At 43.3% G+C, this 14,585-nt stretch overlaps 1 protein-coding gene across 1 annotated transcript in view; it reads left to right on the top strand.

Moving 5' to 3' along the window:
• The window catches only part of hmcn1 (hemicentin 1), a 310,140-nt gene that overhangs the window by 85,543 nt on the left and 210,012 nt on the right, over nucleotides 1–14,585 (top strand). The window contains exons 12-16 of the mRNA XM_060913989.1: nucleotides 8,531–8,672; nucleotides 8,783–8,910; nucleotides 11,515–11,628; nucleotides 11,732–11,890; nucleotides 12,128–12,322. Of these exons, the coding sequence (XP_060769972.1) occupies nucleotides 8,531–8,672; nucleotides 8,783–8,910; nucleotides 11,515–11,628; nucleotides 11,732–11,890; nucleotides 12,128–12,322 (738 nt within the window). The remainder of the gene's footprint in view (nucleotides 1–8,530; nucleotides 8,673–8,782; nucleotides 8,911–11,514; nucleotides 11,629–11,731; nucleotides 11,891–12,127; nucleotides 12,323–14,585) is intronic.

Raw genomic sequence — 14,585 nt, 5'->3', positions numbered from 1 at the left:
GTGCCCCTGATCTTCGGGCCCTTAGACGGCACTGCATCACATACAGGCATGCTTCTGTATTGGAAATCACAAAATGGGCTCAGGAATATTTCCAGAGAACATTATCTGTGAACACAATTCACCGTGCCATCCGCCATTGCCAGCTAAAACTCTATAGTTCAAAGAAGAAGCCGTATCTAAACATGATCCAGAAGCGCAGACGTCTTCTCTGGGCCAAGGCTCATTTAAAATGGACTGTGGCAAAGTGGAAAACTGTTCTGTGGTCAGACGAATCAAAATTTGAAGTTCTTTATGGAAATCAGGGACGCCGTGTCATTCGGACTAAAGAGGAGAAGGACGACCCAAGTTGTTATCAGCGCTCAGTTCAGAAGCCTGCATCTCTGATGGTATGGGGTTGCATTAGTGTGTGTGGCATGGGCATCTTACACATCTGGAAAGACACCATCAATGCTGAAAGGTATATCCAGGTTCTAGAGCAACATATGCTCCCATCCAGACAACGTCTCTTTCAGGGAAGACCTTGCAGTTTCCAACATGACAATGCCAAACCACATACTGCATCAATTATAGCATCATGGCTGCGTAGAAGAAGGGTCCGGGTACTGAACTGGCCAGCCTGCAGTCCAGATCTTTCACCCATAGAAAACATTTGGCGCATCATAAAACGGAAGATACGACAAAAAAGACCTAAGACAGTTGAGCAACTAGAATCCTACATTAGACAAGAATGGGTTAACATTCCTATCCCTAAACTTGAGCAACTTGTCTCCTCAGTCCCCAGACGTTTACAGACTGTTGTAAAGAGAAAAGGGGATGTCTCACAGTGGTAAACATGGTCTTGTCCCAACTTTTTTGAGATGTGTTGTTGTCATGAAATTTAAAATCACCTTATTTTTTTCTTTAAATGATACATTTTCTCAGTTTAAACATTTGATATATCATCTATGTTCTATTCTGAATAAACTATGGAATTTTGAAACTTCCACATCATTGCATTCCGTTTTTATTTACAATTTGTACTTTTTCCCAACTTTTTTGGAATCGGGGTTGTAAATAAAAGTGTGACTTTTCATGGAAAACACAAAATTGTCTGGGTGACCCCAAACTTTTGAACGGTAGTGCATATGGTAGAGGTAAAGGTTGCTGCAAACCCACTAACATTTACACAAGTTGCCTTGGAATTACACATTTTAACATCGGCGACTGCTGCTACGAATTCCGTCTTAAAGTAGCAATGACAGGCCATTTTTAAATCTAGTTGTGATCAAGGAGTGTGGCATACCAAAAGAAAGAGTATGAAGTTTATTTTCCCCCTAGATTAAATAGCTGTTTGAATTTTTCAGTTTTTTGAATTATTATTTTTTTTCCCGTCAGCCTTATTTGGCCGCTTCCAGCAATATACATCCAACTTGAGAAAGTAAAGGAAAGCACCTTCAGGAGCAATTCTTCTGCCCAAAACATCTATCAGTTGCTCAGAGTTTAAAAATAACCTTTTGCTCCAGTATTTTTTATTTATTATGAAATTTAATTGCATTATTTGCATCGTGAGATGGTGTAAACTGCTCCAATCAATTTCAGCAACTGAGCAACGGCATGACCAGAACTGTTGATTGTAGGTACTTTGCTAGCCATCGTACCAAATCATTCAAACCCAACTAAAGGTCATTAAGGATAATAACAATCTACACTGATTCCTTTTCAAGTATTAAATCTGTCCTCTCTGACTGTGTTCTCTTCTCTACAACTCGCCTAATTGCCACACCAACGCCCCTTATTGCATGTGATGGCACAACAAGGCAAAAGGTGACAGCACAGTTTCACACACGTTGCTTTTCAGAGGGCGGCGGTCAAAAGCGCTGTGTATTACATGTTTCTAATCAAATGTGATTTCTTCAAAACAATATGATTAACATCCCTGAACCTTCTCTTTTTTCCTCTGTCCTCCAGAATCCAATATTGTTTATCGTTTTCCATAAAAGGATACACATCTGTTGACCATGACTTGAACTTTCGCTGTTTCTGGCCCACCAGGGGTCATGATTATTCCCAACCTCTGGTATCGAATTCGGCCACTGTCGACCAATAGAAAGCGAGCTAGAGTCTAACATCACAGGGGCGGCACGTCATCAGCTTTCGACCAAAATCCAACATGGCCGCGCCCAGCAGTTTCACCATCAACATTCAGAAAAAAGATCACTGTGTCAAAAGTAGTGTTGTCAAGCGATTAAAATATTTAATCGCGATTAATGTCACGACTGTCATAGTTAACTCGCGATTAATCGCAATTTAATCGCACATTTTTGTCACATGAAAAACCATTGTAATTCTCTTATCAGCATAAAAAAGTGAATGGGCTTGCTTTGTACCAATGTTTTGTTTTGTTTTTTTATTGCAGAGCATAACACGTCTTGTCACAGCCACTGACATCCATAACTTCCATATTAGATGAGAAAACCAAGGGATAAAAAATAAAGTGCATATCACTGTGAAAATAAAAAAATGTTTTATTTTACTCTTCATTAGTTTCTTTTGAAGAGAAGTATTTGCCATAAAACAAGAAAAAAACAGATAACAAAAATAAAAACATTCATCATACGTTCAAAAACGTTCATCATAGTGTGGCACTGTATTCTCTAATTCTCACTGCTTATAACTCTACACCTACCCGGTGGAGATGAGCTGGGAAACTGAAGACTGAAGGAACAGTCTTGAAAAGTATTTTTCCAGTCTCACCTGTGAAAGGTAATCCCATGTGATCTCGTTTGGACGGTAAACCTGTTGGTACAGTTAAACGCAGCACATGAATGAGGCATCTTTATTCTCGGCTACTGTCTAGACGCTATACCAGAGACGGTTGAAGAATCTCCACTTTGCCACATCCAATATGGCGGCGAGGATGTTTATATGTCTATGCCTTTCTCCATCACTCACACGTGCTCTTATTGAAGCAGCGCGCGACAAGCCTCAACAGGAACTACGGGTGACCCGCAGGGCCAAATTAGAATTTGCGTTAACGGCACTATTTTTTTTAATCGCGATAAATTGAGATCACGTTAACGCATTATTATCGCGTTAACTTTGACAGCACTAGTCAAAAGTAATCAGTATCGTGCAAATCTGAGTGCGTATTCTGAAAAAGCAGGGTTTTTTTCCTATAAAATACCCAACTCTTGTGAAGCTGAACATACTTTTTATGGTGGTACACGGCAATCGAAAATTTGCAATTTTTATGTAAACGGATAGGTACTCCCTGCACGGCAAGCGCTACTATCAAAAGTATAGAAAACTGAGCTGTCGGTAATTTTTTTTTTTTTTGGTAGATGCACCAGTTGACACATGAATCTGGAATGATTGACAGTTGCGGAGGTGTTTTGAGCCCTCTGATATTAACTGACAACCTGGAAGCCCCGTCCCCCTCCTCTACCTCACATTAGTAATCTCTAGTTTCCTCTCAATTTCTCTTCTCGACTCTTTCACGGTCCGTCATGGTAAACAGAGAATGTTTTCCATTCATTAAGGTGAATTAAAATCTATCAATATATATTTGACTCCGCTAACGTAATACTGATGTTAACAATGGAAACATTTCAGACAAAAATATTTACAAGTGACCCATTTCCAAGCCATGTTACTTGGTCTCAGTCACGACTTGATTATCTCACCACATTTGGATCTTGTTCCTTGTCACGTCAAAGCATTATTTCTATTAAGTAGAGCTGTCGTCAGCAGGGCTCCATATAGCGGCGTAGTTGCTTTTAAGAATATTACAAACGCACCACAGTGAGTGTGTTTAGAAAATTGGCCTTTTATGAGAAGAAAGTCTCCAAACATCCACATATAACCCCGTGTAACCTCAGAGTTTTATGCTTCTTTTGGTGAATCAGAACGTTGTAAAGTGAAAGATGTTTGTACCTCACAATTCCTCGCATCTGTTGAGTGATCAGGAGGTCACTTTACCAGAAAGTTCCTCGTTCCCGTTCCCCCCCCATCTCCGTCTGTTCCCTTTGTCTTTTATTTTTGTCCAACTTCTCCAAGTGTAGCTTCTCTCGACTGTGTCAGTCTCAGCTTTTCAAACAGCTGTCACACACTCTGTGTGTACGTGTAGTGCTTAATAACCACCTGTTGGGCCCCCTGTGTTGTCCCAGTCATTATTGCCTCTTTGAAGTGGGACTGCTGACATAGTAAGGCCTGGACAGGTCAGAGACAACTGTCCAGAGTTCTTCACTGTTCATCACTAGCTTACACGTACACAACTCGTCCCTCTAAACACACATATGCATTATTCTAATCTGGTGTCTTTTCTAATCTGTTTTCTCACCTCCTTTATATGGTTATATAAAGACAATTATTAGTTTATCGACTATTAATTTCTTTTTAAACAGCAAAAGTCCTTATGAAAGACACCCAAATGCAGCCTGCTATCAGATCTGTTCATATCACAAACTGCGTCTGAGGCTCAGGTCTAAGGAAGGCGTTAAAGGTGTTTAAACGTATAACCTAGCCGTAGGCTGGTCGAGGAGGTGAAATTAGAGCGAGAGAAGGCTGGCTGAGCTCTTAAATGTCTGCCTGAGGGAAGCCAAGTCTATTAGTGTGCTTTAGTGACTAAGGCTCAGGATAATTATACCTTTATAACCAGGCACAGAGCAGCCTCTCAACAGCAAAGTATGACTGTTAGGTCACATCCGACCAAACTAAACATTACTGCTCAACAGGCACATGGATAGGATCATGCTTATAGTCAGAATTAGCAGTGGGATGGATACTGGTACCGTATAAACGAGACACTAAGACAAGTAGTGTGTATTTGCCGTGACGCAAAATTGCTACAGGTCTGACCACGGTGGTGTGTCGATTGCTTTTAAGTCTGTTTTATGCTTGTCACCTAAAAAATGCTGCAAATGGAACCTTGTCAGTCTGCATACTATTTTCTTGTCATTAACAGAAAAATTGAAATTTCAAACATGAATTGTTATTTGATTAGTGTTTCAAACTAACCCAAGAAAACTAGTCAGTTTTTCTGAAACCTGTGGTTGTCCCTGATAGGGCCATAAATCATTAGTACAGCCAGCACACCCAAGATGCTTGCTATCAGCTAGCTTTGAGCTGATTACAGACACAGCGAGAAGAAGAACGCCAGTTATAACGAAGGGATACAGAAACAGGAACTAATGCTCTATGACATTCAATATAACTATAAATAAATAAATAAATAAATAAATAAATAAACCATTACATGTCATTCTTTAATAAATAAAAATTGTGGTTTATGGAGAATAAACCACTTCAGGACATGCTGTAATAGGAAAATAATCCACTTCAGGCTTGTAACAGCTACCAGAGTGTCTATACCGTAGGTCAAGCTAGAATTTTTAAGAATATTAGCTACACTACCGTTCAAAAGTTTGGGGTCACCCAGACAATTTTGTGTTTTCCATGAAAAGTCACACTTTTATTTCCCACCATAAGTTGTAAAATGAATAGAAAATATAGTCGAGACATTTTTTTTCTGGCCATTTTGAGCATTTAATCGACCTCACAAATGTGATGCTCCAGAAACTCAATCTGCTCAAAGGAAGGTCAGTTTTATAGCTTCTCTAAAAAGCTAAACTGTTTTCAGCTGTGCTAACATGACTGTACAAGGGTTTTCTAATCATCCATTAGCCTTCTGAGGCAATGAGCAAACACATTGTACCAGGGACGTATCACCCGCGGGGGATGCGTACGTTTCATCCCCCCCACTTTTATTGAAACACAATTTCATCCCCCGCACTTTTGTCAGATTAAAATTACATCATTATGAAAATTATACAGCTACTATAAAATGTGCAACAAGGAAGTAAACTATTGCCATAACGTTAGACAAAAAACAGCCACGCAACGGACTCAAAACAGTTTTTATCACCCGACCAATCAGCAGTTGCATGAATATAATAGCCAGTTTGCGTAGCGTGCCGAAAGCGCTCAATAATACAGTATCTGTCTGCAAAGCTGCAGAGCCAACACCAGTTTCACCGCTCCTGATTCACCGTTCCAGGTTTGACGCCGCATGCGGTGCTTACTGTGCCTGGCTCTGCGGCTCTGCAGACAGACCCTTCTCAAAGCGCTTGCGATGCCGTCGTTCAAACAGTTGTCCCAGGCGCCATGCCCTAAAAGATTGTGTTAATAGTAGTTACTAGTTGTAAAGTCAGTTGAGGCAAGTTTTTTTTATTACGAGTGTGTGTGTTTGTACCAAGTCTACTTTTCATGCATTATAACTGCTTATCACTTTTTAGAAGAGTTTTTCAATTGAGATTTAAAGGCATTTCAAATCGAATGAATGTTCAATAATTGTTGTAATGTCATTTGGCCATTAAGTGTTTGTTGTATGTGTAGTCTATTGCATCATTTTCAAATTTTATGCATTAAACCTGATGTAATGCATGATGCAAGCAAGTTTTGTACACGAGTTTGAATAATTAAAGACATTAAAAGCAGGAACTGCCCCGTCTTATTTGAATGTTATACTAAAGAGGTCCTTCCAGGATGCTGCGCTTCTCCAACATGAACTGATTAGCCATGCCTCCTGCTCACACAAAGCGATCCCAGTCCAAACTGTTATGCATGATGGTGTATGATCTATACACTGTGTATGACTTCTTGGGCTATGTGAAGTTTTTGGTTTTGTTTATATCAGTGTATACCAGTGTAGGCAGCAATACTGACATCTCTGTTATAGAACAGTATCCTGTTACCTAGAATTATCACTCAATACTTTTTGCCTTCACTTACTGAATAATTACATAGCCCTGGCAGTAACAACACCAAAACCCAACATGATAGATCTCTGCATGAAATGCAGAACTTGGCTGGAGTCAACTGGATTTATAGGCTTTCTGCTGTCCTCCCTTTCATTTGCATCCATGGACCATGGGTATGAAAAAGTTCCATATCGGTCACTGACAGTACATCACAGTGTACACGCCGGGCGTGTATATAGCCATAAACCGATTTCTAATGATATGGCTTCCCCATTCCAGAACACCCCCACTTTTGGAAAGCTTGATACGCCCCTGCATTGTACCATTAGAACACTGGAGTGATAGTTGCTGGAAATGGGCCTCTATACACCTATGGAGATATTGCACCAAAAACCAGACATTTAGTAGAATTTAGCTAGAATAGTCATTTACCACGGGGTGGCACGGTGATGTAGTGGTTAGCGCTGTCGCCTCACAGCAAGAAGGTCCGGGTTCGAGCCCCGTGGCCGGCGAGGGCCTTTCTGTGCGGAGTTTGCATGTTCTCCCCGTGTCCGCGTGGGTTTCCTCCGGGTGCTCCGGTTTCCCCCACAGTCCAAAGACATGCAGGTTAGGTTAACTGGTGACTCTAAATTGACCGTAGGTGTGAATGTGAGTGTGAATGGTTGTCTGTGTCTATGTGTCAGCCCTGTGATGACCTGGCGACTTGTCCAGGGTGTACCCCGCCTTTCACCCGTAGTCAGCTGGGATAGGCTCCAGCTTGCCTGCGACCCTGTAGAACAGGATAAAGCGGCTACAGATAATGAGATGAGATGAGATGAGTCATTTACCACATTAGCAATGTATAGAGTGGATTTCTGATTAGTTTAAAGTGATCTTCATTGAAAAGAACAGTGCTTTTCTTTCAAAAATAAGGAAATTTCAAAGTGACCCCAAACTTTTGAATGGTAGTGTACCAGTATTTATGCACTGTTTTCAGGGTTTATAGTACAGCACCTCGAAATGGTTCACAGGCTTGTTTTGTTGCGCTTGTTATCAAATAAAAATTACAAATTGTGTGATACCATACATTTTGTAAAAGACTGCCGTAGCTCTAAGAGTTTGTCCGAACAGAAAAATAACACCATAGTTGTGAAAATAATAAAAAAACAAAAATTGATATTGTGTTAAATATTGTGGCTGTGTCACCCACCCTTGGTCCTTGTGTACTCTTTTTAATGCAGCACTAGCAGAGAGAACTCAAAAATCTCTCCACTGCCAAAATATTTGCGGAGTTGGAGAATATACCCTTGATGTCAGCCAGACTTTGGTTTGGTTAGGTCTGGCGCATCCTTCCAGATTTTCAGTCATTGCTGAATCTATTATACTACAGTCTTTTAGAGCAAGTCGTGCCAGTGGTGGTCGTTCTTTGCCGAGGTGCAAATCCATGCCTCTGCTTGGGCCTGGGAAACAGAACAGAGAGAGTCTGTAAATCACTAACTGGCCTGAGGAAAGCTGAAGCACAAAGTCAGAAAGCTGAGCCAATAAAGGATGTATTGGCAGTTGGAAAAGAAATAACAATGAAAGCACACCCTTGTGGAATGAGTTACACATCATGCAACCAATTCAGGAGGGCCTGGAATCAATACTCCTGCTTTTGTGATCCCGCAGAGACGAGACGGAATAGAAGAACACTTGCAGTTAAGATGATGAATCTCTGGAAAGAGTGTTTTGTATGTGTTTATAGGGTTTGGTGTGTCCAATTCCAATTCAGTTAGTTACAGTTCCATTTAACTAATGCATGTTTCTTTCACCAGCCCGGCCGAGAGTGACAGTGAACCCACAGAACCAGACCTTTACTACGGGAGACGAGGTGTGGCTCAAGTGCTCGGCTAAAGGCTATCCTACTCCGACAGTGGTGTGGACCCACAATGACATGTTTATTACAGGCTCCAGTAGGTAAGTAGTCTCACAAACATTACACAATGTATTACAGTAATATGAACATTTCTCCAGACTTTCTCTGCTTTTGGATGTTAACACTGCATGTGATTTTCTTGTCTCTCCAGGCACAGAATGATCCCAGATGGTACGCTAGTCATCAGGAACGCTGTGCAGAAGGACGCAGGGGTATATGGCTGCCTGGCCAGCAATGTAGCGGGGACAGATTCAAAGGCTGCTCTCCTCAGCTACATCGGTCAGTAACATTTGAGACACAGGGTCCATGTGTGTCAGTTATTCTTGAGTGTCTCATCTCATCTCATTATCTCTAGCCGCTTTATCCTGTTCTACAGGGTCGCAGGCAAGCTGGAGCCTATCCCAGCTGACTACGGGCGAAAGGCGGGGTACACCCTGGACAAGTCGCCAGGTCATCACAGGGCTGACACATAGACACAGACAACCATTCACACCTACGGTCAATTTAGAGTCACCAGTTAACCTAACCTGCATGTCTTTGGTCTGTGGGGGAAACCGGAGCACCCGGAGGAAACCCACGCGGACACGGGGAGAACATGCAAACTCTGCACAGAAAGGCCCTCACCGGCCACAGGGCTCGAACCCGGACCTTCTTGCTGTGAGGCGACAGTGCTAACCACTACACCACCGTGCCGCCCTATTCTTGAGTGTAATTTACAAATTCAAACCCAACAATGTCATAAGGACCCCATCTTGGTGATTGTTTATTTAATCCTGTGATTAATAACCTGATTTTTAGGGTCATCCTTAAATCCAGTAGCATACGACTGACTAGAATAATTATTCAGACTATTTCAATATTAGTCATGCGTTAGCATTTGTTCTTCTTCAGTAATTCCTTAAAGGTCTAGAGAAATGTACCCCCTTCCTCCTTGGATAATAAAAGTACAAGTCCCGACAATGAAAATTTATAATCGAACCCCACGTCGTAAATGTCGGGAACATTCAGAATTTGTCGAGTTTAAATTTCCCGCCAAGGGAATCCCGGTACCAACATCGCCATTATTAGCTGGCATTATTGCGTGACGTCACGAGTGTGAGTGGTTTTACCGGCGGTTTTTCCACTGACGTCCACACGGTGTAACTTCTGTCTGACTCTCTGCTAGATTACGTTCATTTTGACGGAAACCTGCAAAAGAACACGACATAGAGAGACAAATCGTTAAACTACAATCTACGACTGTTATGGAGAAGAAGTGGGAGAGGAAAAAAGGGAAAGCACCTGAAAAGCAATGTCTCGCTGCCGGGTGCAGCAACACAAATACCGTGGAGGGAGTGGTCCTGTTCCTTTTCCCGAAAGATAAAGGTTATCACTAATTAGTCAAGACTTTGCTACAATGAACTGCAAAGCATTTTGTTTCCAACATACTGTAATACTGCTAAATTGAGGAATGCATCTTCAACTTCCAGTCATCCAAACCCCTTAAGGCACGGAGGTGAGCTCGCACCGGGGCGAATAACATCCCGAGGCATGGTCCTAGTGGGCTGTGCCCATGCTGGTTCGTGAGGGCATGGGGAGAAGGACGTGCTGTGAAATTTCGCCTTGCCTCCCTGGCCGAGTTATGAATTTTTAAAGTTCGTCTGGATCAGTGAATCATATGGAAACTCAAGGCGCGGAGTAGAGCTTGCGCCAGGGCGAATAACATCCCGAGGCGCGGTCCTACCGGGCCGTGCCCATACTGGTTTGTAGGGGATTGTGTAGAGGGAGGTGCCTGCAAAATTTGGCTTCCCTGGGACCTCCGGTGGCCGAGTTATGAGCATTTAAAGGCCGTCTGAAGCCGTGGATCAAATCGAAACTTAAGGTTCATTATTGTCACTGTAACTGACCCCGCTCTCATCGGACAATTCTGTCTCGAATCAGTACGGTTCGATACCTCTCTCTTCTTCCCTATCGCTGGCCACTTCTTCTTCCTCTGTCAGTACATCGTCATCAACTCGAACTGACGAAAAACTACTAAAACTTAAAGTTTCTCCCTCAGTAAATTTCTGCTCGCTTTGGTCGCTCGTGTTGTTGTCTGTGGCTGACACACACCCGTGACGTCACGCAGCTCCCGTCTGCTACTTCCGGGCGGTTCTAAAAGGGCTAAATTTATTCGCCTTTTACCTGCGAATATATCCGCAACCATGCAGTTTAGAGAATAGTTGCCTCTGTCCAGGGACTCAATAAACCTCGCCGAATTTAACTGCTAATCTGTTTTAGCCAAAAAAAAATGCATTTCTCTAGGCCTTTAATCATGGTCAAACTTGTAGTGGTTCCAAAGTCTGTCCCAGAATCACTTGGGACTAAGGCAGATATACACCTCAGAGTGAACACACACTCCTTCCCACCTAGCAGCAAGTAGCCAGTTCAACGCAGAGGAAACCTCTGTGGATATGCGCAGAACGTGCGAAACACCACACAGACAGTAACCCAAGCTCAGGATTGAACCATGGACCCTGGAACTGTGAGGTGGCAGCACTACCCGCTGTACCACCGTGCCATCCATGCATTAAGAGCGATCCAAAATAAAGTGTGAACATTGGCATGTTAACTGGGAAGATTCCAGAAGGACCCAGAGCATTTTCTGGATTAGGTGAAAAGCTCTGTCTCGTATTTTTTGGAGCTACAAAACTGTACGGATGCAAAAACAGTTAATGGGCGTTGGTGGGTTGGAGTCAGGGTAGAAGTTAGAGGTTCCGTTCACATAACAGTGAAGAACGAAACAGGGCACATCCTCCTGTGTACTTGAATAGCTGCTAGATGTGATTTCATTAAGAAAGAACACTTCTCATATTTGACTGAGCACATTCCTGTTTAACTCGGATCCTCTTCCTGAATCCCAAGAGTCTCCTCAGGTGACGGTACCAAAGAACAGGCTGCTGGTGGGCTTAGGACAGTCTGCTGTCATGGAGTGTACAGTAACAGGAATTCCACAGCCAGAGGTCCTATGGTACAAAGGTGAGGAGATACCTCCATAACCTTCATTCACACAGTAAAATCCTGTGGGGTTACATTGTTCTATCTTTTAATCTGTTCTATAACTCACACACTTAACCTGCAGGTGATAAGCAGGTGAAGATGTCGATGTTTGTGAGCATGGATCGAAAAAGCGGCACTTTGAGCATTCAACAGATCGAAGCGGCTGATGCTGGAGATTACATCTGTGTGGCAGTGAACCTGGCAGGCACCGCACAGGCCAAGATCCGACTGGACGTGGGCTGTAAGCAGACATCTGAGCTGTTCTGTTAGCTTTTCGGTTATTTAATATGCATTACGTATGTGCGTAAGCTTTGGTTCAGTGGCGCTGATGAATTTACCGTTTCACTGGCAGCAGTTTTAGGACATTCATAGTTAAATCAGTATGCATGCACACATCCATATCTCACTACAGGAGTCTGAATATTATCTGAATTTATCTTACACGTTTAATCTCCTCTCTCTCTCTCTCTTTCTGTAGCCACTCCTCAGTTCACGAGGCAGCCCTCCAACGTGGCTGCAGACATTGGCTCTAACGTCACCCTGTCATGCCACGCCCGGGGCCACCCCGAGCCACGCATCACCTGGAGACGAGAGGACAACACCGCCCTTTTCTCCCGTCGCCACGGCCACAGCTCTGTCACTCAGAGGAGGGGTGGAGAACTGCAGATAACTAGTGAATATTATTCCTCGGACTTATGACTAATGGCCCTCTTCCACTACCCTTTTTCAGCTCACTTCAGCTCGCTTCAGCTCACTTCAGCCCAACACGGCTCGCGTTTTGACTACCTTAGAGCAGCACGACTCAGCTCGCTTCAGCCCTGCTCAGCACCCAAAACTCGCACGGTTTTGGAGTGGGGCTGAAGCGAGCCAAACCGAGCCGAGTGGGGCTGGGGGCGTGAGGAGACACTCCCCTGTGCACTGATTGGTGAGGAGGAGTGTCCTCACACGCCCACACACGCCCCGCAAGCACGCTGGGATCTGTAAACACCGTAAACCCGGAAGAAGAAGAATTACGAGAATTGCTGAAGCCTTATGCGCCTCGCCTCATCTATACGCTCTTGCCAGTATCTGTTGGCGTTGTCGGTGACAACAAGCCACAGCACCAAGACCAGCAACACTAACGACTCCATGTCCTCCATGTTTATTGTTCACTATCCGGGGCGTGAGACTACCGCTTAAAAGATCACTGATGTCACTGTTTGCGCCGCCTAACGACATCACGTGACGTCCACCCACTTTCGCTAAGTCCGCCCAATGTGTCCACCCACTTCCAGCCAGCACGGTTCAGCGTGGTTGTAGTCGAAATGCAACTCCAACAGCCCCACTCAGCTCGACTCAGCCCGGCACGGCTCAGCCCAACTCAGCCGCATTTGTAGTGGAAAAGCGGCATAAGATTACACATTACCTCACCAATCTGAACACACCGAGCTCCCACGAAAACACATTTTCCCATAACTAGCAGATGACATAAAATGTCTATAAAATAGTTTTAGGCATCTTTACAGTGACTTCCAGAAATATTTAACCCCCTTTAAGTTTTGAATATTTTGTAGCGTTACAACCTGGAATGTTCATGCCATGAATCTACTCAAAATATTACATATAATTGAAGTAGCGGGATTAGTATAGTTTGCAGAGGAAACGTTTGCATTATAGGGATTGCGTAAGTATTTGCTCCCTCTCCCTTGCTGCTGAACCTCCATTTCTGGATCAACCACCTGGCTTTCAGAAGGAATAGGTCAACGTGTATTGTGATCTCAAAATAAACACACCTGTTACGGGAAGACTCCAGAGTTTCTTAGAGAGCATACCTGAACAAACAGCATCTTGAAAAATCAAGGAGCTATGAAAACAAGTCTGGAACAAAGTTCTGGAAAAGTAACTATCAGGGTTTGGTGATAAAAGAACAATACAGGTAGTCGTCGACTTACGACTGCGTTTGGTTACGACTGACCGGTCGTAAACCGATCTGGTCGTAAGTTGGCCTATGTTAAATGAACATGTGTATATTGTGACGTGTAATGATATTGTAATCATCTTAAAGTCTTATTTTATCAACATTTTCTTATTTCATTACCTTGGCTCATTTATTTGGTTTAAGTCAAACACTGCATACTCAGGGGTGAAAGTAACTTTTATTTCTTGCCGGTATATTATTTTGAGCCATAGTGCGTGCTCGCCGAAAAATACACCGAATTATTTATTATTGTCTACTTATCAAGCATTCACGAAGACTTCTTATCACTCAGTAGTACTAGTATAGTACTTTTTTATCACACTATCACTCTTTCATCCACCTGTATCAGTTGTTGATTATAAATAAATTGCAAACACATCATTTCAACAACACAATCGTTTTAATTACATTTTTTTTAGCTGAACAGTTGAAAACTAACACTTCATTTTGGACATTGGACACAGAACAGGAGGGTGGCACGGTGGTGTAGTGGTTAGCGCCGTCGCCTCACAGCAAGAAGGTCCGGGTTCAAGCCCCGGGGCCGGTGAGGGCCTTTCTGTGCGGAGTTTGCATGTTGTCCGCGTGGGTTTCCTCCAGGTGCTCCGGTTTCCCCCACAGTCCAAAGACATGCAGGTTAGGTTAACTGGTGACTCTAAATTGACCGTAGGTGTGAATGTGAGTGTGAATGGTTGTCTGTGTCTATGTGTCAGCTCTGTGATGACCTGGCGACTTGTCCAGGGTGTACCCCGCCGTTCGCCTGTAGTCAGCTGGGATAGGCTCCAGCTTGCCTGCGACCCTGTAGAACAGGATAAAGCGGCTAGAGATAATGAGATGAGATGAGACACAGAACAGTGTAACAGAACAGAAAAGTGAAAGTTACTTTGATTACCAGCTGCGCACGTTATAGCACAAGATCGCTCGCTCGTTGTTTGTCCAGCGAAACACTGCACACATAATAGAAGAGGCTGGATGCACTGTT

Source organism: Neoarius graeffei, chromosome 2 (genome assembly GCF_027579695.1).
Source record: "Neoarius graeffei isolate fNeoGra1 chromosome 2, fNeoGra1.pri, whole genome shotgun sequence".
Taxonomy (NCBI): Eukaryota; Metazoa; Chordata; class Actinopteri; order Siluriformes; family Ariidae; genus Neoarius; species Neoarius graeffei.
The sequence above is the reverse complement of the archived record's forward strand: the minus strand, read 5'-3'. Positions and strand labels throughout refer to the sequence as shown.